At 41.2% G+C, this 17,812-nt stretch overlaps 1 protein-coding gene across 3 annotated transcripts in view; it reads right to left on the bottom strand.

The window, feature by feature from the left end:
- FGGY (FGGY carbohydrate kinase domain containing) overlaps window positions 1-17,812 on the bottom strand; it is a 208,175-nt gene that overhangs the window by 114,796 nt on the left and 75,567 nt on the right. For all 3 annotated transcript variants that reach the window (XM_075067644.1, XM_075067645.1, XM_075067646.1), the window contains one exon: window positions 14,128-14,243. In XM_075067644.1, coding sequence (XP_074923745.1) covers window positions 14,128-14,243 — 116 coding nt within the window. The remainder of the gene's footprint in view (window positions 1-14,127; window positions 14,244-17,812) is intronic.

Here is a 17,812-nt window from a genome sequence, read left to right as displayed (position 1 = left end):
GTCGAGGGGATTCATTTTAGCTTGTTACTCCCTTCTTCTATTACAACATTGTGCAGACTTGTAAAAAAATGAAATTACTGCAGCTATTACATCACAACCCTATTTAACTGAAACACATGATTAAGCAAGGGTCATTTTTATCCCCTGACATGTTCAAAGGCAGCTGTTCAGCATATAGGACCTTTATCATGCCCCAACCAAGGTTTAAGTACCTAAATACCTTTGATTTCAAGAAGTGACAAGTCTACTTCCCTACTCAGGCAAAGGTCTCAGATAGCTGACAATCAATCACTTGAAATGAACATTCATGTAATGTCATCCTCTTGTGAGCATGGTCCTTGAAAGCTATGTGTGGTTTTTACGTATGATGGTGATAGCTACTTTAGAAATGCCCAGAAAGATAATTTTGCCAGAAGCTGGGAATGGGCAACAGGGGATGAATCACTTGATGATTACCTGTTCTGTTCATTCCCTCTGGGGCACCTGGCATTGGCCACTGTCAGAAGACAGGACACTGGGCTAGAGGGACCTTTGGTCTGACACAATATGGTCGTTCTTATGTTCTAATTTATTTATTTCATAGCACCCAGAAATGTGCTAGATACCTCACATTACAACAACTGTTCCTGTCTCAAGGGGCTTACAATAAATTAAGGTCCCAAGGGAACAACTGACAGCAGATAATCTGCCTGTTGCATCCACATGGAGTCCCATTGAATTCTAAGGGCTCTGCTTGGGAGCAGCAATTGCAGGACTGGGTCTGATTTTTGACATGACAATGAAAGGGGAACAAAACCACACAGAGGGGCTGAGGCAGGAAGGAGTAAGTTTGCAGCAAGAGATAAATGTCTCCACTCAGTTATCTTTTTTCCTCAAAGAAGCGTATTTCTCCAGAAACACTTTCCCCGCTATTATCTCACACTCTATTCCTTCCTTATATCGTTTAAGGTTAAAATGCTACAGTGGTAATTGCCATAGGCAAGGTTTTGCTAAGAGTGTTGATTTAAACTTTCACTGTCTACTAAATATGAAAATGAGAAGTATAAAAAGCTCCTGGATTTCATTTTTAACATGAAGAGAAAGTTTAAGTTGGCATAATATGAACTAAAACACCACTTACTGTTACAGCATGAAGAAAGAATGTAATCATGCCTGTCAGATATAGAAAGAACAAACACCCCCCCCCCCTAAAAATAAAAAATAAAGACTACATCTACAGACAAACATCAGTTCCAAGAGAGTAGTTTAAATCCAGCCTGCTTTCTTATGAATTAAGTTGTTTGGCTGGTCTCCAGAGGGAAGTCTATTCAGCCTAGTTCCTGTGCATGACACCAAACGATTAAGCAGAGCCTCCCTACTTTCGGCTGATGCAGGTTCATGAGAGCATGACAGTAAGTTTTACTCCGCTTCTTTCTATTACACATGTTTGCCAGACTTTGTAAAAAAATGAAATTACTGCAGCTATGTACATCACAACCTATTTAACTGAAAACACATGATTAAGCAAGGTCATTTTTTATCCCCTGACATGCTTCAAAGCAGCTGTTCAGCATATAGGACCCTTTTTATCATGCCCCAACCAAGGTTTAAGTACCTAAATACCTTTGATTTCAAGAAGTGACAAGTCTACTCCCTACTCAGGGCAAAGGTCTCAGATAGCTGACAATCAATCACTTGAAATGAACATTCATGTAATGTCATTCCTCTTGTGATCATGGTCCTTGGAAAAGCTATGTGTGGTTTTACGTATGATGGTGATAGCTACTTAGAAATGCCCAGAAAGATAATTTTGCAGAAAGCTGGGAATGGGGCAACAGGGGAATGAATCACTTGATGTTACCTGTTCTGTTCATTCCCTCTGGGGCACCTGCATGGTCACTGTCAGAAGACAGGACACTGGGCTAGAGGACCTTTGGTCTGACACAATTAATGGTCGTTTTATGTTCTATTTATTATTTCAAGCACCCAGAAAGTGCTAGATACCTCACATTACAACAACTGTTCTGTCTCAAGGGCTTACAATAAATTTAAGTCCCAGGGAATAACTGACAGCAGATAATCTGCCTGTTGCATCCACATTGGGAGTCCCATGAATTCTAAGGGCGCTGCTGGAGCAGCAATTGCAGGACTGGGTCTGATTTTTGACATGACAATGAAAGGGGAAACAAAACCACACAGAGGGCTGAGGCAAGGAAGGAGTAAGTGCAGCCAAGAGATAAATGTCTCACTCAGTTATTCTTTTTTCCCAAAGAAGCGTATTTCTCCAGAACACTTTCCCCGCTATTCCTCACAACTCTATTCCTTCCTCGTATATCGTTTAGGTTTAAAATGCTACAGTGGTCAATTGCATAGGCCAAGGTTTTGCCTACGAGTGTTGATTAAACTTTCACTGTCTGACTAAATATGGAAAATGAAGAAGTATAAAAAGCTCCTGGATTTCATTTTTTAACATGAGAGAAATTAAGTTGGCATCATATGACTAAACCACCCACTTACTGTTACACGCATGAAGAAAGAATTGTATCATGCCTGTCAGATATAGACAAGACAAACACCCACCCCCCCCCCCCCCTAAAAATAAAAAATAAAGACTACATCTACAGACAAACATCAGTTCCAAGAGAGTAGTTTAAATCCAGCCTGCTTTCTTATGAATTAAGTTGTTTGGCTGGTCTCCAGAGGGAAGTCTATTCAGCCTAGTTCCTGTGCATGACACCAAACGATTAAGCAGAGCCTCCCTACTTTCGGCTGATGCAGGTTCATGAGAGCATGACAGTAAGTTAAATCTTCCCTTTCCACTTCCAGTGTCTTTACCAGCATGACAGAGCCTACCAGGAGAGATCAGCCCTAACAATCTCCTCTGAAGAATTCTCTCTCAAACTTGCTCCTGCTGACTCACAGATTATAAAGCAGTGCCTGAGGCTTTCAGGGACGAGTCACCAGAGTACCTCTTTGTATGGTTCCAACTTAATCCCCTTTCTAGCTGTTACAGCTCTTGGATGGACTGAAATTACAGGAAGTCAAAGAAACTTTGGCATTTTTGGAGCACTACTCATTGTAAGTTCTGTGGATTTTGACAGTATCAAACATTTGAGTATCCTGTGATTAAAGCCTTTAAAATTTTTTTGAAACTGCAGCTTATTGTAACTTATTGGTGGGGAGGGGGGCGACACGTAAATAGGATAATCTGTTTTGAGAAAACTTTGTTTTTTACTCACTATTCTTTATCATGTGCAAAGTTCAGTGTTCTCGTTCTTTTTTGGTTCTGTGAGCAGACACCAGAATCCAGTGGATTGGGACCAGAGAAGCCTGGAATGAAGGACTTCACCTTCACGGAGGCCCCTCAATGTGTTGTGTGGCCTCCATAGCCTTAGAAAGTATGAGAAAGGGGCAGGGCCGGTGGAATGGCAACTCTCCGGAGCACCAGTTATTACTGGTTCCATTCACCCAACCCAGAATGGAAATTCCATCTCCAGAGGTTACCTGCCAGCACAGGAGCTCAACTCCTGAACAATAGCTCCTATGGAATGGGAGGCTCAGGGTGGTGATATGGTCAGGAAGCAGTATGAAGACAAAGATGCTCTGCACAGTGTCCTCTACTGAATCCTGGGTTAGGGGGATCTCTAGGGGCTAAACTCCTTCCCTTTTTGAGGATGGGAGGCTTAAGAACATCTCCTCCCCCAGATATCAGAATGAAGAGGAAAACTCGGTGAATACGAACTGATAGTGTCCTTGCCTGTGTGTGGAAAAAAAAACAATGCAAGGTAGCATGTGGCTCTCCATCTTTATTCGACAGTACCGGTCTCTTCCCTATTTATGGTTCCTTTGTTATGGTACCATTGCTGGTAGTAAGTCAGCTGTGTACTCCTTCCTGTGTGTCCACAAGCAAACTGAAAATCCAAAGAGTTGCCTTTTCAAGCAAAGGCATGTAAGCTGCACCCAAGAAAATATAAGTAATAGCGAACAAATACTGACAAACAATTACATGTCAGGTCATGCAATTATCCATTTGGCACATGTAAATGTATATTGTTTCCCCTTTTTCTGACTCCAGTATCCCATTCTAACATAAGTGTTATCCCTCTGTCAAGTGGCAGCTGATGGCTGGGTTGGCTTCCCAGTGGAGGAAAGATCAGTGATGCAGAACCTGGCTATGTTCAGTGTAACTTGCTTTATTTACACCTATACACCAGGCCTGAAACGAGGTGCTCAAACAGCAAGCAGGGCAACACCTTCTTTCAGGAATCTTAGCCCAACACCAGTGCCAAGTTTTCAGGAGCAACTCTGCCTCAAGAATTAACTCTAATCAGAGACCACAGAAGAGAACAAGTTCTCCTAACACCAGGGCCGTCTTTAGGATTTATGGGGCCCTACGCAGTGTTATTAAACTGGTGCCCCTATGCCCAGTGGCAGCCCAAGCTCACAGCCTGGTGGGGAGGGGGGAAGAGGGACAAGACAGCAAAGGATAATGAGATGCCCAGCCTGCCTCATGGTGGCGGAAAGTTACAGTTCCCCACAGAGACTCCCATACCCTCTCCCTCATGCAGAATGGACATGAAGAAAGTACCTAATTAAAAGCACTAAAATTTGGGAATAAAAAATGTCAGTCACAGGTTTTTTGATATGCCCTGAAGTTTGTCAGAGATTTATTTGCAAAACCTTCATAGTAAGGGTGAGTCAGCTGTCCTGCTGAATACAACATTACATATAATGGAATAATTGATAGCTCTCTCTGTTTTACATTTTCTTAATCAGTATTTCTAGCTGAATTTACTTCCCTCTTTCAAATGTCTCAACCTTAAGCCAAGCATTCCAATTACTACATTATTTAACTCACTGAAACAACAAGTGACATTAATTTAAAATAACAAGAGGTTTAAGTGTGTTCTCATGAACATGTTCATCGTCTTTTAGAAAAAGGAACAGTATTTACTTTGTGTGATTCCATAACAAGAGACCGATGGTTATGAAATTTCACGCCAACTTAAAAACATATGTTTCAAATGATTTAGATATAACAAGGTTTTATATGTCTTACTAGGTAATGGATTTTGCTTGGAGGGTTCTTTAAAACTAGTTCATCGGATCAGTCAGAAGTAAAGAAAAGGGAAACACTTTGTTCTAGCTCATCTGGAAGGGAAGAACTGTTGTCCGTTTAATGGGCTTCTTCAGTGGGGAGAGGGGGAGAGGTGTGAAGGGATGGACAGAAAGTACAGAAAGACTTGGAACAGCACATTTTTTTTTTTTTAACTATAGTAAATTAATATGTGGTATTTTAGATAAGGGAGGTTCTTTTGAGGATTATATTAAAAAAACTGCACTGTCTGAAGCATCCACGCATTTAAGGCTAAGATGATTATGCATCTAAGTCTAATGCAAGCATTTTTTTAGAAATGTATTTTAATAATCTTCTACCAGCTCACTATGAAATATTTTTAAAAGCAAAGTTAAAATAAGGTCTGTAGAACTGACATGGTTCTTGTCAAATATTACATATAATGCACAACTGTTTTTGTCAGTAAAGTTCGAGACAACTGAACAGTATAAAATTTATTGGGCGTAGCTTTCGTGGCAGCTGATGAATAATGGGTTCTAGCCCACGAAAGCTTTCACGCCAATAATTTGTTAGTCTCTGCGCGGTGCCACAAGGATCTGTCTTGTTTTTTGCTGGTACAGTAGACTAACGAGGACTACTCAGCTCTGAAACCTGTCTCAGCTAATATACCTTAGAGGTGTGGCAAGTGCTGTTAAATGGCTTTATTACCGCCCTTGAATGTGTCTCTTTAACGAGTTTCAATGTTGTCTAATAGTTGGCAGGCTGTAGCGTTTTTTCACTTTTAACTACTAGATTCCCTTCTCAAGGAAAGACTCACCAGGCTAGAGCACCATCTGTGCGGAGCCCTGCAGGGGGGTCAGAACGGGATAAGGAAGGAAGCGGGTGGACACTATAACCCAGTTGATGCCTCCACGCAGCTGCCTATTGTTCCTGTGTGCCTAAGGATGGCTCTGCCTAACGACCATGCACTAGATAGCATAACCAAAACAACCAGCCGGAACGTTTCTTCCAAGAGACAGACAATTTGGTTGACAAGAATTAGAAAGACTATGTAACCGCCGATCTACCTGGAAGATGTGTGTTGCAACAACATATACTTTGACATAAGCGTTAAGCATGGTTGCTTTCCCAGAAAGTTACTGATGTAGTTTATCCACCCAACAATTTACCTCTGTTCTAAAATAACCTAGTAGAAATCTCGTATTAACTCACTAGATGCCTGAAGTTGGTACAAGCAGAGAATTTGTCTATGTCTAATGGCGCCCATGTCATTTTACTCCATTAGAGATGAGGTGGGCCAATTTAAGGCCCATGTAGCGCCATATACCAGTTCTCTGGACCACCTGCCCAAGCCCCCAAGCTTCGATAGGCGTGCGCCGATGGAGAACAAACTAGGCCCTGGCCCCTCCCTGCTGTTCACCCCTCCCCTGTAGCTCAGCTTCACTTGCTCTGCCACCGATGGTGCAGATGCTCGGTGAACAGGGCTGTGAGCTTCCTGGGGCAGCACAGCTGCAGAACCCAGCCTGACTTGGTGCTCTGTGCTGGCCGGCGGCACCCACTTGGCAAAATCCAAGCAGCATAGGTAAGGGGCCAGGAAGGGCTTGGATAGAGGACAGGGCAGTTTAGGTGGTGGTCTATGGGGTAGGGGTGTGGATAGGTGTCCGGGTTTGGGGAGAATTAGGGTTGAATGGGGCAGGGTGCCGCAGGACAGTCATGAAGCGAGGAGGGGTTGGAGGGGGATGGGCCCGATGGGGCATCAGGGGACAGGGAGAAGGGTGGTTGGATTTGACAGGGGTCCTGGGGGGGGCGATACAGGAATGGAGGAGGGGGTTGGACTGGAGTGGCAGAGGGCTTGAGGGGGCGGGAAGAGTGGATGGGTGTGTGGAAAGACGGGGCAGGGTCCAGAGGAGCCATCAGGGAACGGGGGTTGGAGGGCAAGGAGTCGGGGAGAGAAAGAGGCATAATAGAAGGAGAGGTTGGATGGGGTGTCAGGGGTCCAGGGGCGGCCAAGGGACAGTGAGTAGGGGTGTGTGGATGGAGCAGGGGTCCGAGAGGGGCTGTCAGGGAATGGGGGGGTTGGATGGGGCAGGAGTCTGGGGAGGGGGCAGATAGGAGGTGGGGGCCAGGCCATGACCCCCTCCACTAACCAGCCCTCCATACAAATTTACAAAACCTGATGCAGCCTTCAGGCCAAAAAGTTTGCCCGCCCCTGCACTACAGGGGTGTGATTTGTGAAATACTCTAACGCACTGTGCTAGCACTGCCCCATGTAGACCCTGCTTGTCTGAGCTAAAAAGATACATCATGCAAACTGCGTACCTTTTAGAGCGCACCAGGATGGGACAGTTAGCATGTCAGCAAGCTTTACAAATCATACCCTTCTACTGCCCTTTGCCACATGGTTTAGACAAGCCATTAGGCACCTACGTTTGAAAATTTAGCTCCAAGTTTTTTCAACTTGTACATAGTGAGAAAACAGCTTCAGTCACTGACGGTGCGAGCTCCCTTGCTTACGCCCAAGGCTGTATTTATTCTCAGTCTAAGAGCAAGTGATGCAAATGAAATAACTTTTGGACGGCGTGACTTTTAGAAAAAACAACTACCCTGCTTTGCTCTTCTGTGGATCCTTCTATTCAAGGATTCCAAAGGCGGAGTGCCAAAGCAGTGTGCCAAAGAGTCCAAGGCTACGCATCAAAGCACTGAGGTTAAAAAACTCCAAAGCTCTGGAGTTGAGTGCCACAATGCCAAGGAAGGGCTGCAGTGTGCCAGGCTTTGCACTGAAACACAGAGCCATGGTTCCAAATTGACAAGCCCAAGCACCGCAGCACTTAAAAAACAGGCAGGGAGCATGGGGAAAAAGAAAGAGTCTTTGCATCAACTTAAAAACCATCTGAGAATCAGTTGGACAAGGTTAAAAATGACAGAAAGTGACCGTAGAGACAGGCTGATGCAGTGCTGAAATCGTGGAAGACTGGGAGTTCCTCTGCTGACCACAGTCACGAAGGAACTGGGTGGAGCATTTGGAGGATAGCATTTATATACAGGAAAGCATAACGGCCAGTAGGGATCCTGGCTCATGCTGTACCCTGCAGGGTCAAAAATCTATAAGATGAATGACTTCTGCCGTCTCAGTCTAGGCTGGTGAAACCCAGGACGATCCCTTCGAAGAAGTATTACCATCCTATTTACAGATGAGGAAACAGAGACCGAGAGAAGTTAAGTAACCTGCCCAAAAGGAAGCTTGGAGTAATGTCAAGAATAAAACTAAAATATCCAGGTTTCCCAGTTCTATGCTTTAACCACAAGACCCCATTCTTTTCCTAATATCCTATTTGGATCATGACATTGATATTATGCAACAAACATCTTTATAAACATGTTAATTTCAGGACTTAAAGCCTTTTATACTATCTGTCATGAATACGTTACACACAAAAGATGCTGGTCTTTATTTCCTGGACCCAGTTACCAGACATGGGTCCGGATTACAAAGGATTAATACCTCTCTTACGTGTCATGGTTCCGTATCCCTTGATTCCAGTAGCTACTGTTAAAGTATCCCTCTCTAAGCATTCCTTTACCACAGTGGTATAGTTTATCTGGGAAAAGTCAGCTCTCTTGGAAAATCTGGATTTCAGTGAAGTCCTGCTCTTCACGCTATTCTATAACTGGGCTGAGAGGCGGTCGAGTGACTTGCGCAAGGTCGAGATTTTCAAAGGTATTTAAGCACCTAGTAGGATTTTCAAAAGCACCTAAGCAGGTTAGGTGCTTCACACTGAAATCAATCAGATTTAGGAGCCTAACTTGCTTAGATGCTTTTGAAAATCCCACTAAGTGCTTATGTGCATCTTTAGGTACCTAAATACCTTTGAATATCTGACCACAAGTTTCTATTTACAGCTGGTTCTGAAAATATTGGGAATTGTATAATCTTTCAACAGGCAGAAGAACCATGTTTCAGAGTGTTAAGTCTGGTGTGAACATAAATATAGTAAGATCAGCATGTAGCTCCATCACAGATGAAGAGACAATAAATACCTATTTATAAAGTATCACTGCAATATGTCAACATCAAAACACATAAGTTACCACACCAATAGACATAACTATTCTACAATACCTACAATATTTTCTTCTCCGAGACAAATGCACCATCCTCTGGGGGGTAATAGGTGGGTGGGGAAGGTTAGGCATAAGTTATTACAATAGAATATAAAATGTTTTGGCCCCTGAAGTAGGAGATGATGGTGAAAATGTATCAGGCTTCCCTGCCCCTCACCCCCGCAATACATTGTACAATTCAATACCTACATTTTCATGTACTACAGTCCTTTTAACAGGATTGCTAATGCCTTTCTAGGTTTTATAATGTCACAAAAAGATGCTCATCATGCAATCTCACCACAGTAGATAAGTGCTGGTGCCTGTGGGGGTTTTTGATGCAAGCTGTCTTCTACTGTTTGTTTGCAGTGGGCACATTAACGGGGTCAATAAAGTTTGCAGCAACTCTGCGTATGAATCTACACCTTCAACAATGTGATTAGTAAACTCTAGACATGCAGAAGTGACCACAGGAGCCTATTGTGTGGATTCCCTGCAAAGTCAAACTGCTCTGGGTAATGTAAAAGGTCAGAAGGCTGGTACTTTCACAGCAGAAACCACCATTTCATGTGGGAAAGGTTCAGGGGAGATCCTAAAGGCCAACGGTGAAGGGTCTCTTTTCAACAAGGTCACGTCAAGCTAGAATGAAACTAAAAGGAGCGTATTACATGAAACCACAAGCAACACTGTGAATACACTAAATGTCTTGCCCTTTAAAAATACATTTTATAATATGCACTAGTTCAGAACATACAGTAACTATTCTACTGTAATTTCCACAAATTCTTTTCAATGTCCTGGAAGTTAAGGGCACTTAAAAAAAACTGTTTTATATTCCAGTCATAACTATCCAGCTATAGCTTCCTCTCATTGGAGGGAATATTGTTCTCACCAGAGATTAGAAAAACATGTTGTGTTTGCCTATTCCATATTCAGTAACAACAATTTGCTTCTGTAAACAATAAAAGAAGGCTCAGCTAATTTTCCTCTGATTTTTTTGTTTTATTTGACAACAAAATGACTATTACAGTTTAGTGCTGCTAAGATTTTAAGCAAACTGCATTAAAGACATATAAGTAAAACTCCAGTCTCTCTCTTTCAGTGGGATTGAGATGGCATTAAAGTACAATAAGTTTACATAAGAATTTAGGATAAACAAACCTTGAACAGAAGTGTGGAGTTCTGGCTACATTGTGCACTAGAGCAAATGGGAAATTCTATTAGGGGAATCAGATTTATGTATTTATTTAAGAAGAATTTGACAGTGTCCCATTTCTTGTCTCATCCTTATTGCTTTCTAGCTTGGTTTTACAATCTCCAGAGCTCCTGGGTTTGCAAGGATACTTTGACCTACTGCCTGTTCCCCTCCTTGGGTCATGCATAACTTTTACTATATGCATATAAGTAAGGCTCTTCTTAATGTGCGATACTGTGGAAATGGCAGATTCTGCAATATTAGGCTTCCGCTGCAATTTTGTCTGCAGGAGCCCCTGCAGCCTTGGCCTGCTATCAGCAGAAAAATCACACAAAAGTAACAATGGACTTTATTACCACAAATAAGGTCCATTATTACTTTGCCACAATTTTCTATGCCTTGTCTGCAACTCAGCTGTAATTTTTTGACAATCATCCTGCAATTCAAGTAGGGCCTTACATGTGAGAGAGAGAGAGAGAAGGTGGGTGAGGTAATATCTTTTATTGGACCAAGGCCTGTGGGTTGACAAGACTCTTCCACCAACAGAATTTGGTCCAATAAAAGATATTACCTCACTCACCTGTGTCTCATACCCTAGGACCAACATGCTACAACAACACTGCATGTAGGATCTTCTGGAAACGCCTGCTCAGGAATTTATTCCATTTGTTAAAGTCGACGGGAGCTGAGGCTGTTCAGCACCTTACAGCGGGATTATGTCCTGTAGAAGTAGCATAAATGCAGACAGCATTAAAGGGCAAATGGGGCCTGATCGTGCTCTCATTGCACTTTATGGCAGAACTCCCATTTACTTCTATGGGACCAAGTTTATATACAGTAGATTCTATTTCCCTACTTAAAATCAATACGGGCAACAACAGAGTAACCAAGAGTCTTGCACACTACAAGACAGTCCTATTCTGGGGGGTTCGAAGTCCTACAGTCCAGCTGAGGTTTGCAGCAGGGAGGCAAAGTAACAACTGAGGGCTAGCTATCTCCAGGCAATGCTGAAGGCCTTAAATAACTGCAATAAAGAAAGGGAGAGCTGAGGTCATCCCAACTGCTTTATCCAACCTTCTCCCCAGCCGAACAATGCAATCAGCCTGTGTGCTCAGCCTGCAGACTCCCAGCTCATGAACTGTGATGCCATTCCAGAGAACTGAAGTTTCTGGCTCTGTAACCCAGTTCCTAGAAGTACGCTGTCCAGAAGCAGCACTTCTGGGAATGACAGTAATAAAAATGGGAAGGCCAGGAAAGAATTTCTCCCCAGAGCATATCGCATGGACCTTAGAATGGCTGTTTCTTTTAGACTCTTCTCAAGCGCTGAGCTGAAACCATCCATTAAGATCTAATGGGCACAGCCCACAAGATCAATTGCCTTCCGTTGCAGAAGAGCAGTCATTGGTGGACTTCATCTCCTTCCTCCATGCTTCTATTAATACAGAGGGCTCCTTATTCCCTCTTCCTCCTTTCATGCATCCACACAAGGACAGCCAGTATCTAACCCTGGGACCTTAACACAGGGCTAAATTCAGTAAGCTCAACAGTTTTGGGATTATTTTTGTTTAAAAGCTAATTTAGATAAAACTTGTAGGAGTGGCCATAGCTTCCCAGTCATTTCAGGCAAGATTCTGATACCATTACTCACAATGAATAATATTTCACTCCTCGGATAGCCCCACTAAAATCAAGGTAACGACATAAGGAGCAAAACACTATTCATTGTGAGCAAAGGTGTCAGGATTTGGCTCTAAGTAACTCTTACATTCGCTCCTGACATGTGGAGTGTATGAGCATTTTATCCTTATGTGCTGCTTTTATGGGAAGCATTGAGTTCCATCACACAGTTTCTTATAAATACTCCGGGCCAGATTCTGTGTCTCTGCCTCCTACGGAGTAGCACACTACTCCAGCAATAATCCCACTGAAGTCAATGGAACCACTTATGGAGCAATGCATTTCTCTGTCTGAGCGAGAAAAACAGATTCCAATTCCCCATGTAGTTCATCTGTGAACACCCGGTTTGAAAGAAAAGAGAAATGTCAACATTAGTATAGTTGAAATTTAAGAATTCAGCCTTTCTACGTTCCGATACTTGTGTTGTTCATTTTTATGTGGTGTCCATCATTACAACCACAGCCTTTTTGTTGAAGGTTACTTTATCATTTGAAACATGTATGTTTAGTTACTTAAAATGGTAAATTGCTTTGCACTGTCCTTGAAGTGCACCATATAAATATTGTATTCGATCCTTAGCGTACACTTCATAAATCATTTATTTAAAAAATATTCTTCCATGAGAGCATCAGCTGCTGAGGTGTTCAATTTTCTGGTCAAACATTTATTTACAGCATGTGTTCTTTTAGCTTAGTAACGATCTGCTAAAAGCTACATCTGGTTGGAGTTATAGGAATTGTATTTATGCAAAAAAAATCTCAAAATACTAAATGCTCAAATCTGTTAACAGGGTTTATACCATAGTATAAATGTTTTAATGAGCGGTGGAGATGTTGAAAGCTATACAGGGGAGGCTTTCATAGAGGCTTGACTATTACTTAAAGCATCCATTTGTGACTATTGGAAAGATTTACCAGTTGCATTGCTGCTATCAAGTCATTCCTAAATTACTTCTATTTCATGTTACTACACTGCAACTGTTGTAGAAACTTGTTCAAAGTGCCAGACATTTAAAAAAAATCTAGAGGAAATTTCAGATGATTAACTTTGATGAATGGACATATTTGAATTCGTGTACCATAATATTCTAGTTAATGACATGTCTGCTTAGGACATCCATTAAAAGTCCATTAACTTAACAGAGAAAGTCTAATAAAGTTACCCTGGAAATTTTCTGGTAAATTAACATTATGGATTTTTAATGAATATTTGCCGTAGGTATTGTTACAAGGCTAACATTCTAATTAAACTTAGGCCCTGACCAAGTAAAACAGCCCCATGAAGACACGACAAAGCAGAGAAAGTTCTTTCTCAAAAGCTTTCATAAGCATGGTTGGCGCAGGTCACAAAATATGATAATAATAGCTACAGCCATTATCATTATCTTCATTGGCACAGTGGGTGGTGTCCCAGTGTCAAAAGCTTACTGAACAAAATCAAGTTCTAAGGTTCCCATATTCTTCTGCGCCTGCGATAGAAATTGCTCAATTTTGGGGTGGCCATTTTGAAACCGTTTGGGCCTGATTGTCAGGAGTGCAGCCAACCCACAACTCCAGGTGAAGTTGATGGGAGATATCAGTAGGCATCACCTTTGAAAAAAAAAAAATCAAGCCCTGCCAGTATGTCTCTGATGATCAGAATAGTTTAGTGGAAATGTTTGAACATTTTGACCTAAGTGATTTTGTTAAAGCCACAAGGGAAGTTGGTATCAGTGCTGAAGTTTTCAGGAGTGACCAATTCCTGTGCCCATGCTTCTCCAGAGCTCCCCAAGAACCTATTCAAGTACATCAGTAAATGATATCAAACCATCAAACAATGCTGACTGGCCAATGTGATGATGTCAGGTTTTTTAAGAATAGCTTTCCCAAAGTGATTCTTCCAGCAATATTAATAATTCTGTATCACAAGGTTTCCACCACTACATTTCATGGCATCCACAGGTAAAGAGTATACTTGGGAGATATACCACGTGGCACCCAATCTTTTAGTTTTTTGCCCATTCATATCTAGTTTCAGTAAGGCCTGATACTTTTCTGCTAACAAAACTCAAACAATGATACAGGATATGGATTTAATTTTTTAAAATAACTTAATTTACCTATTTTTTCATACTTATCTGCCACCAAATCTTCTAAGCCAATCACCTTCCAGAAACTATCATCCCAGCCCTTCTCTGGGGAATATGTCCATTTGCACACCAATGGACAGAGAGACCTAATGAGAAAAGACATAAATCCAGAATCAGGACACTTATTACACTAGTTCATTAGCTCATGAAACTTAGGAATGACACAGTAGCGGACTGGCTACAGGGAACCTTGGGACAAAATTTTCAAAAGTGACTATTGATTTTGGGGGCCCAACTTAAGACATCTTAAAAAGGATCTATTTTTAAATGCATCTGACGAAGTGGGTATTCATCCACGAAAGCTCATGCTCCAAAACGTCTGTTAGTCTATAAGGTGCCACAGGATTCTCTTCTATTTTTAAAGGTGTCCCCCACCAATAGGAACTGTGCAAATGGCCACCCCTCCACTTCGCATACACCAGCCAAGTGAACAGGCCATGCACATCAGGCACATTCCAAAAGGACAGGGCAGTCTGAACACCATATACGCAGCAGGGAGTTTAGGGAAGTTCCCAGCGAATGGAATGGGAATTGTACCAGGACTGAATTTGGCCCATAAAGTTTTGTGGCCTGGTATGTAAAAACAAAACAGAGTTAAACTAGCAGTGCTTCTGTATAGTGTGTATTCAAGTTTCAGTGCCACTGGCTCTGTATTTCATCAGAACTTGATGACAGTTCAGTGACATACTGAAATAACAGAAGCTGTGATGCAACCCAGTGCAATGTTAAGTTACTGTTTCAATTAACATTGATGATAGAACTGTTTGAGCCCCACTGTGTTGATAGTGTCATAAGGATACAGTATAAAGGCACAAGGCAGAATTAAATCTCTACTGTAAAATGGAATTTTCCCCTCCCCAAACTTTCCTTATAGCAAAAAAGCATAAATAACTAAGAGTGACAAGATATTGTGCAATGAACAGCATCCTAGGAGATAATTTTTAATTGTGCTCTGTAAGTAAGTTAACCAAAAGGTGTTAATAATTCTAATCACTACTGAAAAAGTCAACTAGCTGTAGACTTGGAGGTGCCATTGTGGTCTACGTGCAAGCTGGCTGTGTCTCGGTGAAATGTTTGATGAGTGCTGCGATTGGTTTTAAGAGATGCATACTTGGCTATTACATTTCTTTTAGATCTTATTTTGTGAATTATGTATTACTTGTGTTTTAGCTTAGATTTATTTCTGTTGAAATATTACTTTTATTCAGATGCTATGATTTAAAGAAATGTTAAAAATACAAGTGCTTCTTTGCTATTTTATACAACTTATTCATGGCATCTGGAGCTATATCTCCTTGCAAATAACAAAAATGTTATAAATATCGTCTCTCCCTGACCCTTTCCTTCCAAAAAACTTCTTATAGACCTAACAAGAGGAATTAAACTAAAAATTCATTACACATGCACACACACACACCTCCCCCCACACACAATAATGTAAACAATGTTTGGGGTGTGTGTGTATATATATATCACCTAGAAACCCTAGCCATTGACCAGGACCCATTGTTGTGTGATTGTTCAGTGACTGGCACAGACAGACAGTTCCTAGCCCAAAAAGCTTAAAATCTAAGTATAAACCAAGAAACAGCTATCTAGTAGCAGCAATATATTTTACATTAATTCATCCTGAAGTATCCCAGTGTTGCAAACCTCAATATATACAAATAGCACCAATAAAATGCACTTGAGTCTGGGTTGGAGGACAGCAACCAACTGATTACACATTATATCTTGCACAACGGTGCATGAGTGGCTGGTGGGAGGATTTTTAACTTAGGACACCAAGTCAAACATTTACTCTTATGAAAACTACCATGGGATCTTTATTGTCCATTTAGAATTTAGAGAATCTCTTACTTCACAGTTTTGTCCACAAAAACCCCCTACACACCATCCCTCCATAGTAAGCTATATGGGATTTAGTCTATCTGACCTGATACTACCACGCTTAGCTCCTAAAGTAAGTGTAGCCATTTCAAACCTCAGAGTTGGATATAACCATATCTTTGGCTGTTTAATAGGACCCTGCATTGTACTAGGACCAAATGCAATGGAACTGAATTCGTCTCTCCTCAAAAACATTCACAAACAAATACTGAGGCTACTTTTTATTCAGTCCCAAATACAAATCAAATTCAAGTTTTCTAGATGCTGCTATAAGATAAATGATTAAGACAAATAAGAACTGGAAAAGTTCCTTTTCTCTTCTGCTGCAAAACTACATGCTGCTCAGTCCTGGTATGGTTTCCTTTGCAGAGAGCTAAAGTACATTTGAAGACGATCATGTTACATTTTATTCCATTTCTTTACCATTCCCATATGTTTTTATAATTGTATGACTCTTGATGCTTATTTACAAAACTGATCTGTAAAAAAAAAAAAAAAAAAAAAAAGATACATCATCCTAATTATAGTGACATTTCCCATATGTGTGGTTTCCATTCCATTTTTGTACAACAGTTTGCAACAAACAAATGATATGATGAGTATTAGCCATTTGGAGAAACTGAAATGGGAATGATTAGTTACATGCTAATAAACATGGAGAGACACAAATCACTTTGGGGTTAAAGTTCTCAGGCTCTCACAAACTACCTGGAGCACAAGCTAGTTCAAACAGGGTTCTGCCTGTACATCCGAGTTTTGAATCTGCCCTGTTCTATGGTTAAAGAAAGGAACGATCAATTATCATTCTCTCTGACTTGAAAACAAACATACCCCAAAATAAAAAGTATGTGACATGTAACTACAGCTATGACACTGTTGGTAAGAAACTCCATTAAAGACAGACCTTAAAGTTCAACTAGGATCCTTGACAGAAATTGTATAAATAAATAAATTCTAAGCATAGGAACATAGTGAAAAAAGCCAAACATTTTCTCCAAAGTAACCTGATCCTTCCAATTATAAACAAATAAGTAAAAGACTTTCACCATTTTAGGAAGATTTTACATAAAAAGTAAATAAATAACATTGCAGGGCTTTCCAAAATATGGTAATTACCAAATCATAACAAACTAAAATCATAAATGACTATTTAAGTAGTTCTCTGTGCTCTGAATTATGATGACACCTCTTTATTTAGGTGCTAGCTTGACAAATGCTTTGAGATCTATATGCTGCTGCTAATGTACTGGGGCCACTGCCTATCATGCTGACCAATATTGTCTCATTGTTGACTTGTATTCCTTCATCTGTGTCTGTCTGTATCCATCTATTATCTATTAGTATTGTACTTAGATTGTAAGCTCTTTCGGGCAGGGACTGTCATTTTGTTCTATGTTTGTACAGCACCTAGCACAATGTGGTCCTCGTCCATAACGGGCTCATAGGCAGAACAATAATACAAATGCGTAAATAATAACGTGGGTGAGAGGGCTATACAGGAGCTAAGGAGTAAGGCTTCGAACTCTCTAGGTGCCCAATGGAACTCCCACTGAGTCTCTATATTTAAATGGGAGTGTGTAAGGTGCTAGCTTTTCCCCAGCTCGTGAAGTGCCCACTGCCACACCCAGTGTCGCTTTTCAGGCAGTTTCATCAAGGACTCTGGCAGCCACTCCCATTGTGATGGTTAAAAGGGGTCGAATAAGCTGAATCTCAAAAGCACCTGCCAGTTGACTTTTCATAAAGCCGGTGACCAGTGGCTGACCTG

Source organism: Chelonoidis abingdonii, chromosome 7 (genome assembly GCF_003597395.2).
Source record: "Chelonoidis abingdonii isolate Lonesome George chromosome 7, CheloAbing_2.0, whole genome shotgun sequence".
Taxonomy (NCBI): Eukaryota; Metazoa; Chordata; order Testudines; family Testudinidae; genus Chelonoidis; species Chelonoidis abingdonii.
Note: the sequence above shows the minus strand (reverse complement) of the source record. Positions and strands in the feature narration are given on the sequence as shown.